General features: G+C 46.4%; 1 protein-coding gene across 3 annotated transcripts in view; it reads left to right on the top strand.

Annotated features, from left to right (window-relative positions):
• SAP130 (Sin3A associated protein 130) overlaps positions 1-16214 on the top strand; it is a 104439-nt gene that overhangs the window by 48421 nt on the left and 39804 nt on the right. For all 3 annotated transcript variants that reach the window (XM_038747742.1, XM_038747734.1, XM_038747728.1), the window contains exons 9-10: positions 3116-3206; positions 3472-3576. In XM_038747742.1, the coding sequence (XP_038603670.1) occupies positions 3116-3206; positions 3472-3576 (196 nt within the window). The remainder of the gene's footprint in view (positions 1-3115; positions 3207-3471; positions 3577-16214) is intronic.

Below are 16214 nucleotides of genomic sequence, written 5' to 3'. Positions count from 1 at the left end.
AGAGGCAGAAGCTAGTACCGTACAGTGCTTTGTACTCGGTAAATTCAAACTAATTGTTGGTGGTGGTGCTGGTTATGATTTGACATATATTTATTTTATTCTGTTAGTATGTTTGGTTTTGTTCTCTGTCTCCCCCTTTTAGACTGTGAGCCCACTGTTGGGTAGGGACTGTCTCTCTATGTTGCCAATTTGTACTTCCCAAGCGCTTAGTACAGTGCTCTGCACATAGTAAGCGCTCAATAAATACGATTGATGATGATGATGATGATGATGGGCAGAGGGAGAGAGGGCATTCCAGGCCCGGAGGATGACATGGGCCGGGGGTCGATGGCGGGACGGGAGAACGAGGCACGGTGAGGAGATTAGCGGTAGAGGAGCGGAGGGTGCGGGGTGGGCTGTAGCGAAACAGTTGGAGATCGAGGGAAAGGTGGGGGCTCTATGGGTCTCCAAAGGGAATTCTTCTAGACTGTGAGCCCGTTGTTGGGTAGGGACCGACTCTATATGTTGCCAACTTGTACTTCCCAAGCACTTAGGACAGTGCTCTGCCCACAGTAAGCACTCAATACAGACGATGGAACGAATGAATGAATGAATTCAAGGTCTAGAATAATTGCTGGGGCAATAGGGAGGGAGTTGATGAGAGAAGAAAAGGAATGCTGCCGAGTGAAAGAGTGGATTCTTGCAAGTTAGGATCAATAGAGAAGCAGCATGGCTCAGTGGAAAGAGCCTGGGCTTTGGAGTCAGAGGTCATGGGTTCAAATCCCGGCTCCGCCACTTGTCAGCTGGGTGACTTTGGACAAGGCACTTCACTTCTCTGGGCCTCAGTTCCCTCACCTGTAAAATGGGGATTAAGCCTGTGAGCCCCCCATGAGACAACTGGATCACCTTGTAACCTCCCCAGGGCTTAGAACAGTGCTTTGCACATAGTAAGCACTTAATAAATGCCATTATTATTATTATTAGTGGAAAGGGCATGGGCTTGGGAGTTGGAGGACGTGAGTTCTAATCCCAGCTCCGCCACTTGTCTGTTGTGTGACCTTGGGCAGGCCACTTCACTTTCTCTGTGCCTCAGTTACTTCATCTGTAAAATAGGGATTAACACTGTGAGCCCCACGTGGGACAACCTGATTACCTTGTATCTGCCCTGGTGCTTAGAACGGTGCTTGGCACATAGTAAGCACTTAACAAATGCTATCATTATTATTATTATTATTTGAAGCGGTCCAGGTCGACCGGGTGCCTAGATTTCCACAACCGTCTTCTTCATTCATTCATTCATTCAATCATATTTATTGAGCGCTTACTGTGTGCAGAGCACTGTACTAAGCGCTTGGGAAGTACAAGGGTACATGTCTTCTGCTACATGAGCACAGGATGGGAGGAAGTGTACTGTGCTGTAGACTGTAAACTCCCCTCTAGACTGGGCAGGGAATGTGTCTGTAATACTGTTAGATTGTACTCTTCTAAGCACTTAGTACAGTGCCCTGCACACAGTAAGTGCTCAATAAATACCCCTGTCTGACTGAGCAAGGGCTGGGAGGTGTGGAAAAAGTGACTGTGTATATGAGTTAGTGCTTAAGTAGTAATCTAGGTAAAACGAAGTGTCCGTAAGGTGAACCTAATGATTTGGGCAGTTATGAGTACACAATTTTGTAGGAGATGCAGAACCTGAGGAGGTTAGACAGAAACTGAGGATATGTTGAAGGCAGGATAATAATAATAATAATAATAATAATAATAATAATAATAATGGCATTTATTAAGCGCTTACTATGTGCAAAGCACTGTTCTCGTCTTCCCATCTCACAAGCCCGCAACCTTGGTGTCATCCTCGATTCTGCTCTCTCATTCACCCCTCACATCCAAGCCGTCACCAAAACCTGCCGGTCTCAGCTCCGCAACATTGCCAAGATCTGCCCTTTCCTCTCCATCCCAACCGCTACCCTGCTCATTCAAGCTCTCATCCTATCCCGCCTGGACTACTGCATCAGCCTTCTCTCTGATCTCCCATCCTCGTGTCTCTCTCCACTTCAATCCATACTTCATGCTGCTGCCCGGATTATCTTTGTCCAGAAACGCTCTGGGCATGTTACTCCCCTCCTCAAAAATCTCCAGTGGCTACCAATCAATCTGCGCATCAGGCAGAAACTCCTCCCCCTGGGCTTCCAGGCTGTCCATCCCCTCGCCCCTTCCTACCTCCCCTCCCTTCTCTCCTTCTCCAGCCCAGCCCGCACCCTCCGCTCCTCCGCCGCTAATCTCCTCACCGGGCCTCGCTCTCGCCTGTCCCGCCATCGACCCCCGGCCCACGTCATTCCCCGGGCCTGGAATGCCCTCTCTCCCTCTGCCCCTCCGCCAAGCTCGCTCTCTTCCTCCCTTCAAGGCCCTGCTGAGAGCTCACCTCCTCCAGGAGGCCTTCCCAGACTGAGCCCCTTCTTTCCTCTCCCCCTCGTCCCCCTCTCCATCCCCCCGTCTTACCTCCTTCCCTTCCCCACAGCACCTGTATATATGTATATATGGTTGTACATATTTATTACTCTATTTATTTATTTATTGATTTATTTATTTTACTTGTACATTTCTATCCTACTTATTTTATTTTCTTGGTATGTTTGGTTCTGTTCTCTGTCTCCCCCTTTTAGACTGTGAGCCCACTGTTGGGTAGGGACTGTCTCTATGTGATGCCAATTTGTACTTCCCAAACGCTTAGTACAGTGCTCTGCACATAGTAAGCGCTCAATAAATACGATTGATTGATTGATTGATTGTTCTAAGCCCTGGGGAGGTTACAGGGTGATCAGGGTTCCCCACGGGGGGCTCTCAGTCTTAATCCCCATTTTCCAGATGAGGTCCCTGAGGCCCAGAGAAGTGAAGTGACTTGCCCAAAGCCACACAGCTTGCAGTTGGCGGAGCCGGGATTTGAACCCCTGACCTCTGACTCCAAAGCCCGGGCTCCTTCCACTGAGCCACGCTGCTTCTCCAATCTGGGGTTGAGTCCACCCAGTTTTGCCAGAGCTCATCATTTACTGTCGAATTCTCCTTTAAATTCCAAAGTCGAAGGGAAACGCTTCACTAATCGTGCTCCCGATTATCCGTTGACTCGTTTTTTGTTTTCTAGAAAACCATCTTTAGTACTGGCACCCCAGTAGCAGCAGCAACAGTGGCACCCATTTTGGCAACTAACACCATTCCTTCAGCAACCACCGCAGGTAAATGTGCACGTTACGTGATGGCGGCACCGATTCTCCCGCAAGGTGGGATAATGACCTCCTAATTTACGGCGCGAACACCCCCTTACCTACTATTTTGGGCATCTAATGAACCCCTTCCAACTCGCAATTGAGGGGAATTAAGTAATCAAGTCCCAGTGGTTATTTGTGTGGTTCCCTTCCTAATGGTATTCTTTTAAAAATCCATAAATGCGGTTCTAGAGGAAGAAGCTTTGTTGAGAAATGTGAACTTTTCTTCTTTCAGGATCTGTGTCGAACACACAGGCGCCCACAAGTACTATTGTCACCATGACAATGCCCTCACATTCATCCCATGCTACTGCTGTGACCACCTCCAACATCCCAGTTGGTGAGTGTTTTGTAGCTTTGAAAGAGAAGCTTTAAAAAAAAGTCTTCCGGGCCCTTTAGGCCGTGGCTCTGTGGCTAAGTTTTTATTGCTCGATGTCGTTTATCTGTTGCTTTTGAGAGACAAGGAAATCCATTTTATTTAATAAACGCCTTCCGTGTGCGGAGCACTGAACGAAGCCCACCCGAGGGTACGGTAAGAGTTGGAAGATGCAATTCGTGCCCTCAAGGAGTTCCCAGTTTAGCAGGTGAAACAGACATTAAATAATTCGCTGATTTTTTCCCATCACGGTGGCACCGCAGTCCCACCATTTCCGAAGCACACGACCGTGACGTTGAGAAGCAGCGTGGCTCAGTGGAAAAGAGCAAGGGCTTTGGAGTCGGAGGTCATGGGCTCAAATCCCGGCTCTGCCAGTTGTCAGCTGTGTGACTTTGGGCAAGTCACTTCACTTCCCTGGGCCTCAGTTACCTCATCTGTAAAGTGGGGATGAAGACTGTGAGCCCCCCGTGGGACAACCTGGTTTTCCAGCGCTCAGAACAGTGCTTTGCACACAGTAAGCGCTTAATAAATGCCATCATTATTATTATTATTGACATTATTGTTGATTCCGCCCTCTCTCTCGACCTCCACTCCCCTTCGCCCCCCAACCCCAATTCAGTCTTGCCAAGCCCTGCTTTTCTTCCACAAAATGTCCACTTTTTCCTCTCCAACCAAATTGCTACCACTTGGGCCCAGGCTACCTTATAGTAATAATAATAATAATGGCATTTATTAAGCGCTTACTATGTGCAAAGCACTGTTCTAAGCGTTGGGGAGGTTACAAGGAGATCAGGTTGTCCCACGGGGGGCTCACAACCTTCATCCCCATTTTACAGATGAGGGAACTGAGGTGCAGAGAAGTGAAGTGACTTGCCCAAAGTCACACAGCTGACAGTTGGCGGAGCTGGAGTTTGAACCCATGACCTCTGACTCCAAAGCCCGGGCTCTTTCCACTGAGCCACACTGCTTCCCGCTGCTTATCTAGGCCTTATCTAGACTGTCTTTTCACTGGTCTCCCTGCTCTAATCTCTCCCCTCTCCAGTCTGTACTTCATAGTGCTTCCCAGATCATTTTCCTGGAATATCCCCCATATGTTTCCCCACTCCTCAAAAATCTTCGATGGTTACCGCACGTCAAGCAGAAATTTCTGACCGTTGGCCTTAAGGCAGTCAGTCAGCTCTCGCCCTGCTGCTTATCCACTCTCCTCTCCCACTACATCCCAGCTCATTCCCTCCATTCCTCTCGAACTAACCCACTTACTGGACCCCTTTCCCACCTCTTCCACCTCCAACTCTCCTTGCCCAAGCCCTTCCTTCTGCCAGGAATTCCCTCCCCCTTTGCATCCAGCAGACCATTGCTTTCTCCATCTTGAAGAAGCAGCATGGGGCTCGGTGGAAAGAGCACGGGCTTTGGAGTCAGAGGCCATGGGTTCGAATCCCAACTCTGCTACATGTCTGCTGTGTGATCTTGGGCAAGTCACTTCACTTCTCTGTGCCTCAGTGACCTCACTTGGAAAATGGGGATTAAGACTGTGAGCCCCCCGTGGGACAACCTGATCACCTTGTAACCTCCCCAGTGCTTAGAACAGTGCTTTGCACATAGTAAGCGCTTAACAAATGCCATCATCATCATTATTATTATTATTATTATTGAAACCCCCTTCTCCAGGAGCCTTTCATGCATTTATTTCTCTTTTCCTCAGGGTCTCGTCCCAGTTACCACCTTAGCTCATCAGTGCCAACCTCTCGCTTATATAGTCACAACCACCCGTAGCACTTTTGAATGAATCCACTTAAATATCCTATTACCTGAGCATTCACAAATCTACAGAACCACTTTTCTTCCTTCCTTCTTCCTCTAAGGTCTTTGAGCATCCATCTCCCCCAGGATTGTAAGCTTCTCGAGGGCAGGGATCATTTCTATTACTCTATCTTGCACTTGGTAGAATGGTTTGCCAATACTAGGCACTCGGACTTTTGATTCATTTAATTTGGGGGCTGGAGGAGGAAGAGAATGGAAAAATGGATATGGACTGGGAAAACGGATATGTGGATGAGTGAGTTCTTAAATGTTAGACTACGTAAGTCAATATGTACAGAAGCGTTATGAGTCGGTGTGAGTGACTAAATGTAGAGGTGGCAGACCGGTGCTGAGGTGATAGTTGGCAGGATATGACCTAAGGAGAAGAAAAATTATCAGTCAGTCAATTAAGCGCTTAGTACAGTGCTCTGCACACAGTAAGCGCTCAATAAATATGATTGATTGATTGAGTGCCTATTTTGTATGGAGTGTACTGTACTAAGCGTTTGGGAGAGTACGATAGAGTAACATGTCTGTGCCCTTAAGAAGCTTACATTGTAGCAGCAAAGACAGACACAGATAGTTTACAGTACACTTTAAGACAAAAGGGGAATGTATACTTGAGTGGGTGCTTATGTAATAGGGTATGTAATCGGGAATGCTTTGCGCACAGGAAGCGCTCAATAAATACGATTGAATGAATGAATGAATGTTCTGCACACAGTAAGCGCTCAATAAATATGATTGAATGAATGAATGAATGCTTGCTCTGCATACAGTAGAGCCAAATGTTGCCAATTTGTACTTCCCAAGTGCTTAGTACAGTGCTCTGCACATAGTAAGCGCTCAATAAATACGATTGATGATGATACAGTAAGCGCTCAATAAATGTGATTGAATGAATGAATGAATGAATGAATACCTCCTGGGATTTCAGAAGTGCTTTCCAGGTTGGGGAGAACTGTGACCTGGCAGGTTTGAATGGGAAAAGAGTTATGGATAAAAGCAGGGCAGGAGAGATGGAGGCGGGAGAGATTAAAACAAGGCCTAGCAAGCTGGGTAGTTTGAGAGGAATGGAGAGTGTGAGGTGTATTGGGAAGAGAGAGTGGATAAGTAAGAGGGAGAGAGTTGACGGAGTGAATAATTCAAAATCCTCATTTTAGCCATTAGATTCAACCAGTCCACCTAAAACTTTATCAGCGCAAATAATATATAGCAGCATTGACCAGGTCTCCTACGAATGGGTATGTTTTTGAAAAAGAATTTTGGGAATTTCCATTTTTTGGCCCGGATCGCCAAAGGGCCGATCCAACATGGAGGGGCGATCTAATTTTAGTCAACGTGGTCCTCTGCAGACTTGACTAGTATTTTTGGAGCCGTAGACCTGCCTTTCTGAGCTTTCTCTGAAAACCCTAAAGTTAGCAAATCCATCTGATATGTGGGATTTTAGGTGGAACTGTTTGGCCAACCCACAGGGAACCCCCATGATGTTCCTTCAATATCACCTGGGAGCTGCAAATGCCGCAAGCAGCAGTCCTTGATTTTTACTTTTTTTTATGTCATTTATTAAGCGCTTACTACATGCAAAGCACTATTCTAAGCGCTGGGGTGGTTACAAGGTGATCAGGTTGTCCCACGGGGGGCTCACAGTCTTCATCCCCATTTTCCAGATGAGGTAACTGAGGCACAGAGAAGTTAAGTGACTTGCCCAAAGTCACACAGCTGACAATTGGCAGAGCTGGGATTTGAACCCATGACCTCTGACTCCAAAGCCCGGGCTGTTTCCTACTGAGCCACGCTGCTTTTAGCTTGTCTGCTTCAGTCGCTGAGGTCTCGTTTAGTAATAATAATAATTTTGGTATTTGTTAAGCGCTTACTATGTGCCAAGCACTGTTCTAAGCAGTGGGGTTGATACATGGTAATCAGGTTGTCCCACGTGGGGCTCACAGTCTTCATCCCCATTTTACAGATGAGGGAACTGAGGCCCAGAGAAGTGAAGTGACTTGCCCAAAGTCACACAGCTGACAATTGGCGGAGCCGGTATTTGAACCCATGGCCTCTGACTCCAAAGCCCGGGCTCTTTCCACTGAGCCATGCTGCTTCTCAACATACTCATAAAACAGTAGGCAGTGCAATAATTTCTTTTAATGGAGCTTATTAAGTGCTTATTATGTGCCAGGCACTGTACTAAGCGCTGGGGTAGATACAAGGTAATCGGGTTGGACGTAGTCCCGGCTCAGTCTTAATTCCCATTTTATAGATGAGGTAACAGAGGCGACGGGGAATAATAATAATAATAATGGCATTTATTAAGCGCTTACTATGTGCAAAGCACTGTTCCAAGCGCTGGAGAGGTTACAAGGTGATCAGGTTGTCCCACGGGGGGCTCACAATCTTCATCCCCATTTTACAGATGAGGGAACTGAGGCCCAGAGAAGTGAAGTGACTTGCCCAAAGTCACCCAGCTGACAATTGTCGGAGCCGGGATTTGAACCCATGGCCTCTGACTCCAAAGCCCGGGCTCTTTCCACTGAGCCACGCTGCTTCTCAACATACTCATAAAACAGTAGGCAGTGCAATAATTTCTTTTAATGGAGCTTATTAAGTGCTTACTATGTGCCAGGCACCGTACTAAGCCCTGGGCAGATACAAGGTAATCGAGTTGGACATAGTCCCGGCTCAGTCTTAATTCCCATTTTATAGATGTGGTAGCAGAGGCGACGGGGAAGTTAAGCGACTTGCCCAAGGCCCCACAGCAGGCAGTGGCAGATCTGGAATTATACCCAGGTCCTCCGACTCTTAGGCCCGTGCCCTTTCCACTAGGCCCCGCTGCTTCTTGGCGTGTTTTACGTTCTTACAGTGGGTGATTGCAGTAGGTATGTGCTTGTCCCGCCATCGACCCCCGGGCCTGGAATGGCCTCCCTCTGCCCCTCCGCCAAGCTAGCTCTCTTCCTCCCTTCAAGGCCCTGCTGAGAGCTCACCTCCTCCAGGAGGCCTTCCCAGGCTGAGCCCCCTCCTTCCTCTCCCCCTCGTCCCCCTCTCCATCCCCCCATCTTACCTCCTTCCCTTCCCCACAGCACCTGTATATATGGATATATGGTTGTCCATATTTATTACTCTATTTATTTATTTATTTATTTTGCTTGTACATTTCTATCCTATTTATTTTATTTTGTTGGTATGTTTGGTTTTGTTCTCTGTCTCCCCCTTTTAGACTGTGAGCCCACTGTTGGGTAGGGACTGTCTCTATGTGATGCCAATTTGTACTTCCCAAGCGCTTAGTACAGTGCTCTGCACATAGTAAGCGCTCAATAAATACGATTGGTTGATTGATTGATTGATTGTCCTCCCCATTCGAGTGCAAGCTTCTTGAGGGCAGGGACTCTTCCTTTTTCCTTCTTCTGAATGTTCCCACCGGGTACCCCGTACCACGCACTCAGTAAATGTCGCTCGTGCTGCCGACGCCGTCGTACAGCTCACGGGAAAGAATGCAACATCCTCTCTCAATCAATCAATCAATCAATCGTATTTATTGAACGCTTACTGTACGCAGAGCACTGTACTAACCGCTTGGAAAGTACAAATGAATAGAGTAATAAATTGAATGAATGAATGAATTACTCTTTCCAAGCTAGTTGAAAAAAAACTGTTTGACCAAGCAAACTATTTGACCTTCCTCTCCCCACAGCCCTTGTGTATATATATTTGTACAGATTTGTTACTCTATTTTACTTGTACATATTTCCTATTCTATTTATTTTGTTAATGAGGTGCATCTAGCTTTATTTCTCTCTATTCTGGTGGCTTGACACCCGTCCACGTGTTTTGTGTTGTTGTCTGTCTCCCCCTTCTAGACTGTGAGCCCGTTGTTGGGTAGGGACTGTCTCTGTTGCCGACTTGGACTTTCCAAGCGCTTAGTCCAGTGCTCTGCACACAGTAAGCGCTCAATAAATGCGATTGAATGAATGAGTGAAAGTTGGCAAGTTGGGCACCTCACTTCTGTTTTCCACAGCCCCTCCCTCAGCGGGCGCCTTCCCTTCTGCCTCCCAACCCGCTCAAGCCGAACCCGTACGGGAAAAGTCTCCGCTCAATCCCAAGGACCCTCCCGCTGTCTCCCACTTCTCTGGGCCTCAGTTACCCGTGTTTTGCACATAGTAAGCGCTTAAGAAATGCCGTCATAATTATTATTATTATTACCCCACTCCCGTTCTTCACCCAGCTTCCGGAACCGGTCGGTTGCACCCGCTGCCTTCATTTCCTCTCCGTCAATTCCCTTCTCGATTCTCCGTGGACTGGATTTCGACCCCTCCATTCCAGTGAGGCTGCACGCTGTCCGGTCACCAGTGCTCTCCGTGTAGCTCAGTCCAAAGGACTGTATACACCACCCTAATCTTCCACGGCCTCTCGACCCCTTTGACCCCGTGGACCGCCCCCTCGTCCTTGAGACTCTTAGTATTTGGTTTCGGTTGGCTGCCGTCTCAGTTTCGCCAGCTCCTCACGTGTCTCCCATCCTGTTACTGTGGGAATTCTACCAATCAATCAATCAGTCGTATTTATTGAGCGCTTACTGTGTGCAGAGCACTGTACTAAGCGCTTGGGAAGTACAAGTTGGCAACATATAGAGACGGTCCCTACCCAACAGTGGGCTCAGGATTACCAGTCTCCTCCTCTTCTCCGTCTACGCTGTCTTCGCCGGGGAGCTCATCCTCCCATGTGGCTTCCGCTACCATCCCTCCGTGGTGACTGTTTTGTTTATTTATTTATTTATTTTGCGTGTACATATTTATTTAATTTGGTCTTTTTGTTTTGTTTTATTTATTCGTTTATTTTGCTTGTACGTATTTATTCCATTTATTTTATTTTGTTAATCTGTTTTGTTTTGTGGTCCGTCTCCCCCTTCTAGACTGTGAGCCCGCTGTTGGGTAGGGACCGTCTGTATAGGTTGCCAACTTGGACTTCGCAGGCGCTTAGTCCAGTGCTCTGCACACAGTAAGCGCTCAATAAATACGATTTAATGAATGAATAGAGCTCTCTAGCCCCGACCTCTCATCCGACCTACGTCTCCATCTGTATACTCTACCATAATCTTCCACGGCCTCTCGACCCCTTTGACACTGTGGACCGCTCCCTCATCCTTGAGACTCTTAGTATTTGGTTTTGGTTGGCTGCCATCTCAAATATGTTGCCAGCTTGTACTTCCCAAGAGCTTAGTACAGTGCTCTGCACACAGTAAGCGCTCAATAAATACGATTGATTGATCTGGATTTCCCACTGGCACTTGAAACGCAATGCGTCTAAAATGGAACTACTTATTGCTGCTAACTCTCCCATTTATGCCAGTCTTCTAGACTGTGAGCCCACTGTTGGGTAGGGACCGTCTCTATATGTTGCCAACTTGGACTTCCCAAGCGCTTAGTACAGTGCTCTGCACACAGTAAGCACTCAATAAATACAATTGAATGAATGAATGAATGCCAATAACACTACCGTCCTCTCTGTCACCTAAACTGGAAATTGTGGTGTCACCTTGTACCCCTCCCTGTCATTCAGCATGGCTCAGTGGAAAGAGCCTGGGCTTTGGAGTCAGAGGTCATGGGTTCAAATCCTGGCTCCACCACTTGTCAGCTGTGTGACTTTGGGCGAGTCACTTCACTTCTCTGGGCCTCAGTTCCCTCATCTGTAAAATGGGGATTAAGACTGTGAGCCCCCCGTGGGTCAGCCTGATCGCCTTGTAACCTCCCCAGCGCTTAGAACAGTGCTTTGCACATAGTAAGTGCTTAATAAATGCCATTATTCATTCAGTCGTATTTATTGAGCGCTTACTGTGTGCAGAGCACTGTACTATGCGCTTGGGAAGTCCAAGTTGGCAACATCTAGAGACGGTCCCTACCCAACAGCGGGCTCACAGTCTGGAAGGGGGAGACAGACAACAAAACAAAACATATCAACAAAATAAAATGAATGGAATAAATATGTACAAATAAAATAAATAAATAATTACAGAAGCAGCGTGGCTCAGTGGCAAGAGCCCGGGCTTGGGAGTCAGAAGACATGGGTTCAAATCCCGCCTCCAGCGCTTGTCAGCTGTGTGACTTTGGGCAAGTCACTTTATTTATTTTACTTGTACATATCTATTCTATTTATTTTATTTTGTTAGTATGTTTGGTTTTGTTCTCTGTCTCCCCCTTTTAGACTGTGAGCCCACGGTTGAGTAGGGACTGTCTCTATACGTTGCCAATTTGTACTTCCCAAGCGCTTAGTACAGTGCTCTGCACATAGTAAGCGCTCAATAAATACGATTGATGATGAAGTCACTTCACTTCTCTGGGCCCCAGTGACTTCATCTGTAAAATGGAGGTGAAGGCTGTGAGACCCATGTGGGACAACCTGATCACCTTGTATCCTCCCCAGCGCTTAGACCAGTGCTTGGCACGTAATAAGCGCTTAAGAAATGCCATCATTATTATTATTATTCAGTTTACTGCCAAATCCTGCCCACTTTTTCTCGCTCTTTTGGATCCATCCCTTGCACTCCACCCAAACAACTATAGTCCTGGTCCTGGTCGAAGCTCTAGTCATCACTCAATAAATACGATTGATGATGATGATGATGATGATGATGATAGGTGGCTAATCTATTGCTTCAGCTTCCTCGCTGTCCTTCAGTTTCTCCCCATCCCAGTCTCTACTAGGCACTGCTGCATGGCTTCCTATATCCACGATCCCATCTCCCTCGGAATCAAACAGAAAGTCGTCACAAGCTTTCGGGCTCCCAACCATCCTGCCCCACCTTACGTATGTGCTGTCTTCACTCTTCCCTTCACGCTTATCCCCTCGCACCTGTTGTTCTCCCAGCCTGGGACTCCCTCCCTGCCCAAATCTGGCGGACCAAAGCGCTCCCCATAGTCAGAGCCCCGTCAACCTTTCCTCGATTACTTCCCGGCATCCGAAGGCATACAGACCCATCGGAAGTTACACCCTTATTTGTCACATTCCGTCCACTTTTGTCTGTACGCTCTGCTCAGTGGAAAGACTCGGTGGAGTCTGAGGTCAGGGGTTCAAATCCCGGCCCCGCCAGTTGTCGGCTGTGTGACTCTGGGCGAGTCACTTCACTTCTCTGGGCCTCAGTTCCCTCGTCTGGAAAATGGGGATGAAGACTGTGAGCCCCCCGTGGGACAACCTGATCACCTTGTAACCTCCCCAGCGCTTAGAACAGCACATAGTAAGCGCTTAATAAATGCCATCATCATTATTATTATTTGTACATTCTTTTCCTTTTGTTTGCTGTGTTTATCAATATTTTATGTCTGTCTCTTTCATTAGAGTGTAAGCTCCTTGTTGTCAGGGAATGCGTCCCTTGGTTTTATATCTCTCAAGTGCTTTGCATAGTGAATTGCACTAGCAGCCACTCAGTAAAGTCCTTTTAACTCCTACTGTTTTTGAAAAAAAGACGGACTGGAACCACTTTTTTATGTCTGTCTCCTTCATTAGAGTGTAAGCTCCTTGTTGGCCGGGAATGCGTCCCTTGGTTTTATATCTCTCAAGTGCTTTGCATAGTGCATTGCACTAGCAGCCGCTCAGTAAAGTCCTATTACTCCTACTGTTTTTTTTAAAAAAAAGATGGACTGGAACCACTTTTTTATGTCTGTCTCCTTCATTAGAGTGTAAGCTCCTTGTTGGCAGGGAATGCGTCCCTTGGTTTTATATCTCTCAAGTGCTTTGCATAGTGCATTGCACTAGCAGCCGCTCAGTAAAGTCCTATTAACTCCTACTGTTTTTTAGAAAAAGATGGACTGGAACCACTTCTTTATGTCTGTCTCCTTCATTAGAGTGTAAGCTCCTTGTTGGCAGGGGATGCGTCCCTTGGTTTTATATCTCTCAAGTGCTTTGCACAGTGAATTGCTCTAGCAGCCGCTCAGTAAAGTCCTATTACTCCTACTGTTTTTGAAAAAAAGACGGACTGGAACCACTTTTTTATGTCTGTCTCCTTCATTAGAGTGTAAGCTCCATGTTGGCAGGGAACGCGTCCCTTGGTTTTATATCTCTCAAGTGCTTTGCACAGTGCATTGCACTAGCAGCCGCTCAGTAAAGTCCTATTACTCCTACTGTTTTTTTAAAAAAAAGACGGACTGGAACCACTTTTTTATGTCTGTCTCCTTCATTAGAGTGTAAGCTCCTTGTTGGCAGGGAATGCATCCCTTGGTTTTATATCTCTCAAGTGCTTTGCACAGTGCATTGCACTAGCAGCCGCTCAGTAAAGTCCTATTACTCCTACTGTTTTTTTAAAAAAGATGGACTGGAACCACGTTTTTATGTCTGTCTCCTTCATTAGAATGTAAGCTCCTTGTTGTCAGGGAATGCGTCCCTTGGTTTTATATCTCTCAAGTGCTTTGCATAGTGCATTGCACTAGCAGCCGCTCAGTAAAGTCCTATTAACTCCTACTGTTTTTTAAAAAAAGACAGACTGGAACCACCTTTTTATGTCTGTCTCCTTCATTAGAGTGTAAGCTCCTTGTTGGCCGGGAATGCGTCCCTTGGTTTTATATCTCTCAAGTAGGCTTTGCACAGTGTATTGCACTAGCAGCCGCTCAGTAAAGTCCTGTTACCCTACTGTTTTTTAAAAAAGATGGACTGGAACCACTTTAGTACTCCACATTGGCTCTGGACTATTAGAACTGAATGCTTGCCAACAATCAATGGTATTTATTGAGCCCTTACTATGTGCAGAGCATTGTAAAATGGGGATTAAGACTGTGAGCCCCACATAGGACAACCTGATCACTTTGTATCCCCCCAAGCGCTTAGAACAGTGCTTTGCACATAGTAAGCGCTTAACAAGTGCCAACATTATTACTATTATTATTATTACTGAGCACTTGGAAAAGTTCAGTGTAAAGAATTGGTAGGTGCGATCCCTGCCCTCAAGAAGCTTAGGGTCTACAGGGGGAGACAAATGTGAAAATAAATAATAATAATAATAATAATAATGGCAATTATTAAGCGCTTACTATGTGCAAAGCACTGTTCTAAGCACTGGGGAGGTTACAAGGTGATCAGGTTGTCCCACGGAGGGCTCACAATCTTAACCACCATTTTACAGATGAGGGAACTGAGGCCCAGAGAAGTGAAGTGACTTGCCCAAAGTCACACCGCTGACAATTGGCGGAGCCGGGATTTGAACCCACGACCTCCGACTCCAAAGCCCGGGCTCTTTCCACTGAGCCACGCTGCTTCAATCACAGATAAATCACGGGTAGGGGAAATAGTAGAGTAAAAGGGTACTTACCTAAGTGCTCTGGGGCTGGGGCGAATGTCACAGTCATCATCATCATCAATCGTATTTATTGAGCGCTTACCATGTGCAGAGCACTGGACTAAGCGCTTGGGAAGTACAAGTTGGCAACATATAGAGACAGTCCCTACCCAACAGTGGGCTCACAGTCTAAAAGGGGGAGACAGAGAACAAAACCAAACATACTAACAAAATAAAATAAATAGAATAGATAGGTACAAGTCAAATAAATAGAGTAATAAATATGTACAAGCATATATACAGGTGATGTGGGGAAGGGAAGGAGGTAAGATGGGGGGATGGAGAGGGGGGCGAGCGGGAGAGGAAGGAAGGAAGGAAGTGTTTAAGGAACGCAACATGCCGTGAGATTTTTAGTGCTGCTCCTTGTCACGTTCGGTTCTGGAAGCTCCGAGCCCTCTGCATCTCAAACTCCATTTCCCCGCTCTATCCACGGTCTGCCCCTCTAAAAAATCCACATATTTTTCCCCCTTCCCTGTTGCCTCAGGAAATGGCAGGTTGTTTGCTGCCTCCTTTGTTTCTACATCAGGAGTAAATGATCTCTTAGATTACTTTAATTACCGTTAGAAACTCAAGGCTACTGGCCCTTCAGAAAACCTTACCTTCTGCCTCTTAAACATGTGAATGTGATCCTTAATGCTGTTTTATTATATACTAATCCTTAATACCCTTTTATCATATACTAATCCCAGTAGCGAGGGAGAGTTACTTGCTGAATCAACACAAATTGCTTTCTAAATACATCGCAAGAGTTGTGAGAATGATGTGCTTGCCGTGGGCAGGGAGCTTGGCTGTCAACTCTGTTGCATTGTAATAATAATAATAATAATAATGGTATTTATTAAGTGCTTACTATGTGCAAAGCACTGTACTAAGCGCTGGGCGTCCCCCTCTCCATCCCCCATCTTACCTCCTTCCCTTCCCCACAGCACCTGTATATATGTTTGTACATATTTATTACTCTATTTATTTATTTATTTGACTTGTACATATCTATTCTATTTATTTTATTTTGTTAGTATGTTTGGTTTTATTCTCTGTCTCCCCCTTTTAGACTGTGAGCCCACTGTTGGGTAGGGACTGTCTCTATATGTTGCCAACTTGTACTTTCCAAGCGCTTAGTCCAGTGCTCTGCACACAGTAAGCGCTCAATAAATACGATTGATTGATTGATTGATCAGGTTGTCCCACGGGGGACTCACAGTCTTCATCCCCATTTTCCAGACGAGGGAACTGAGGCCCAGAGAAGTGAAGTGACTTGCCCAAAGTCACACAGCTGACAGTTGGTGGAGCCAGGATTTGAACCCATGATCTCTGACTCCAAAGCCCGGGCTCTTTCCACTGAGCCACGCTGCTTCTCTGTAGTCTCCCAAGCACTTAGTACAGTGCTCTGCGCATAGTAAGCACTCAATAAATACCATTGATGATGAGATACTAATCCAGTAATCTGCATCATTTGTTTTGACGGAGAAACATTTCGGAAAGGTGCACC

Source organism: Tachyglossus aculeatus, chromosome 1 (assembly GCF_015852505.1).
Source record: "Tachyglossus aculeatus isolate mTacAcu1 chromosome 1, mTacAcu1.pri, whole genome shotgun sequence".
NCBI lineage: Eukaryota > Metazoa > Chordata > Mammalia > Monotremata > Tachyglossidae > Tachyglossus > Tachyglossus aculeatus.
The sequence above is the reverse complement of the archived record's forward strand: the minus strand, read 5'-3'. Positions and strand labels throughout refer to the sequence as shown.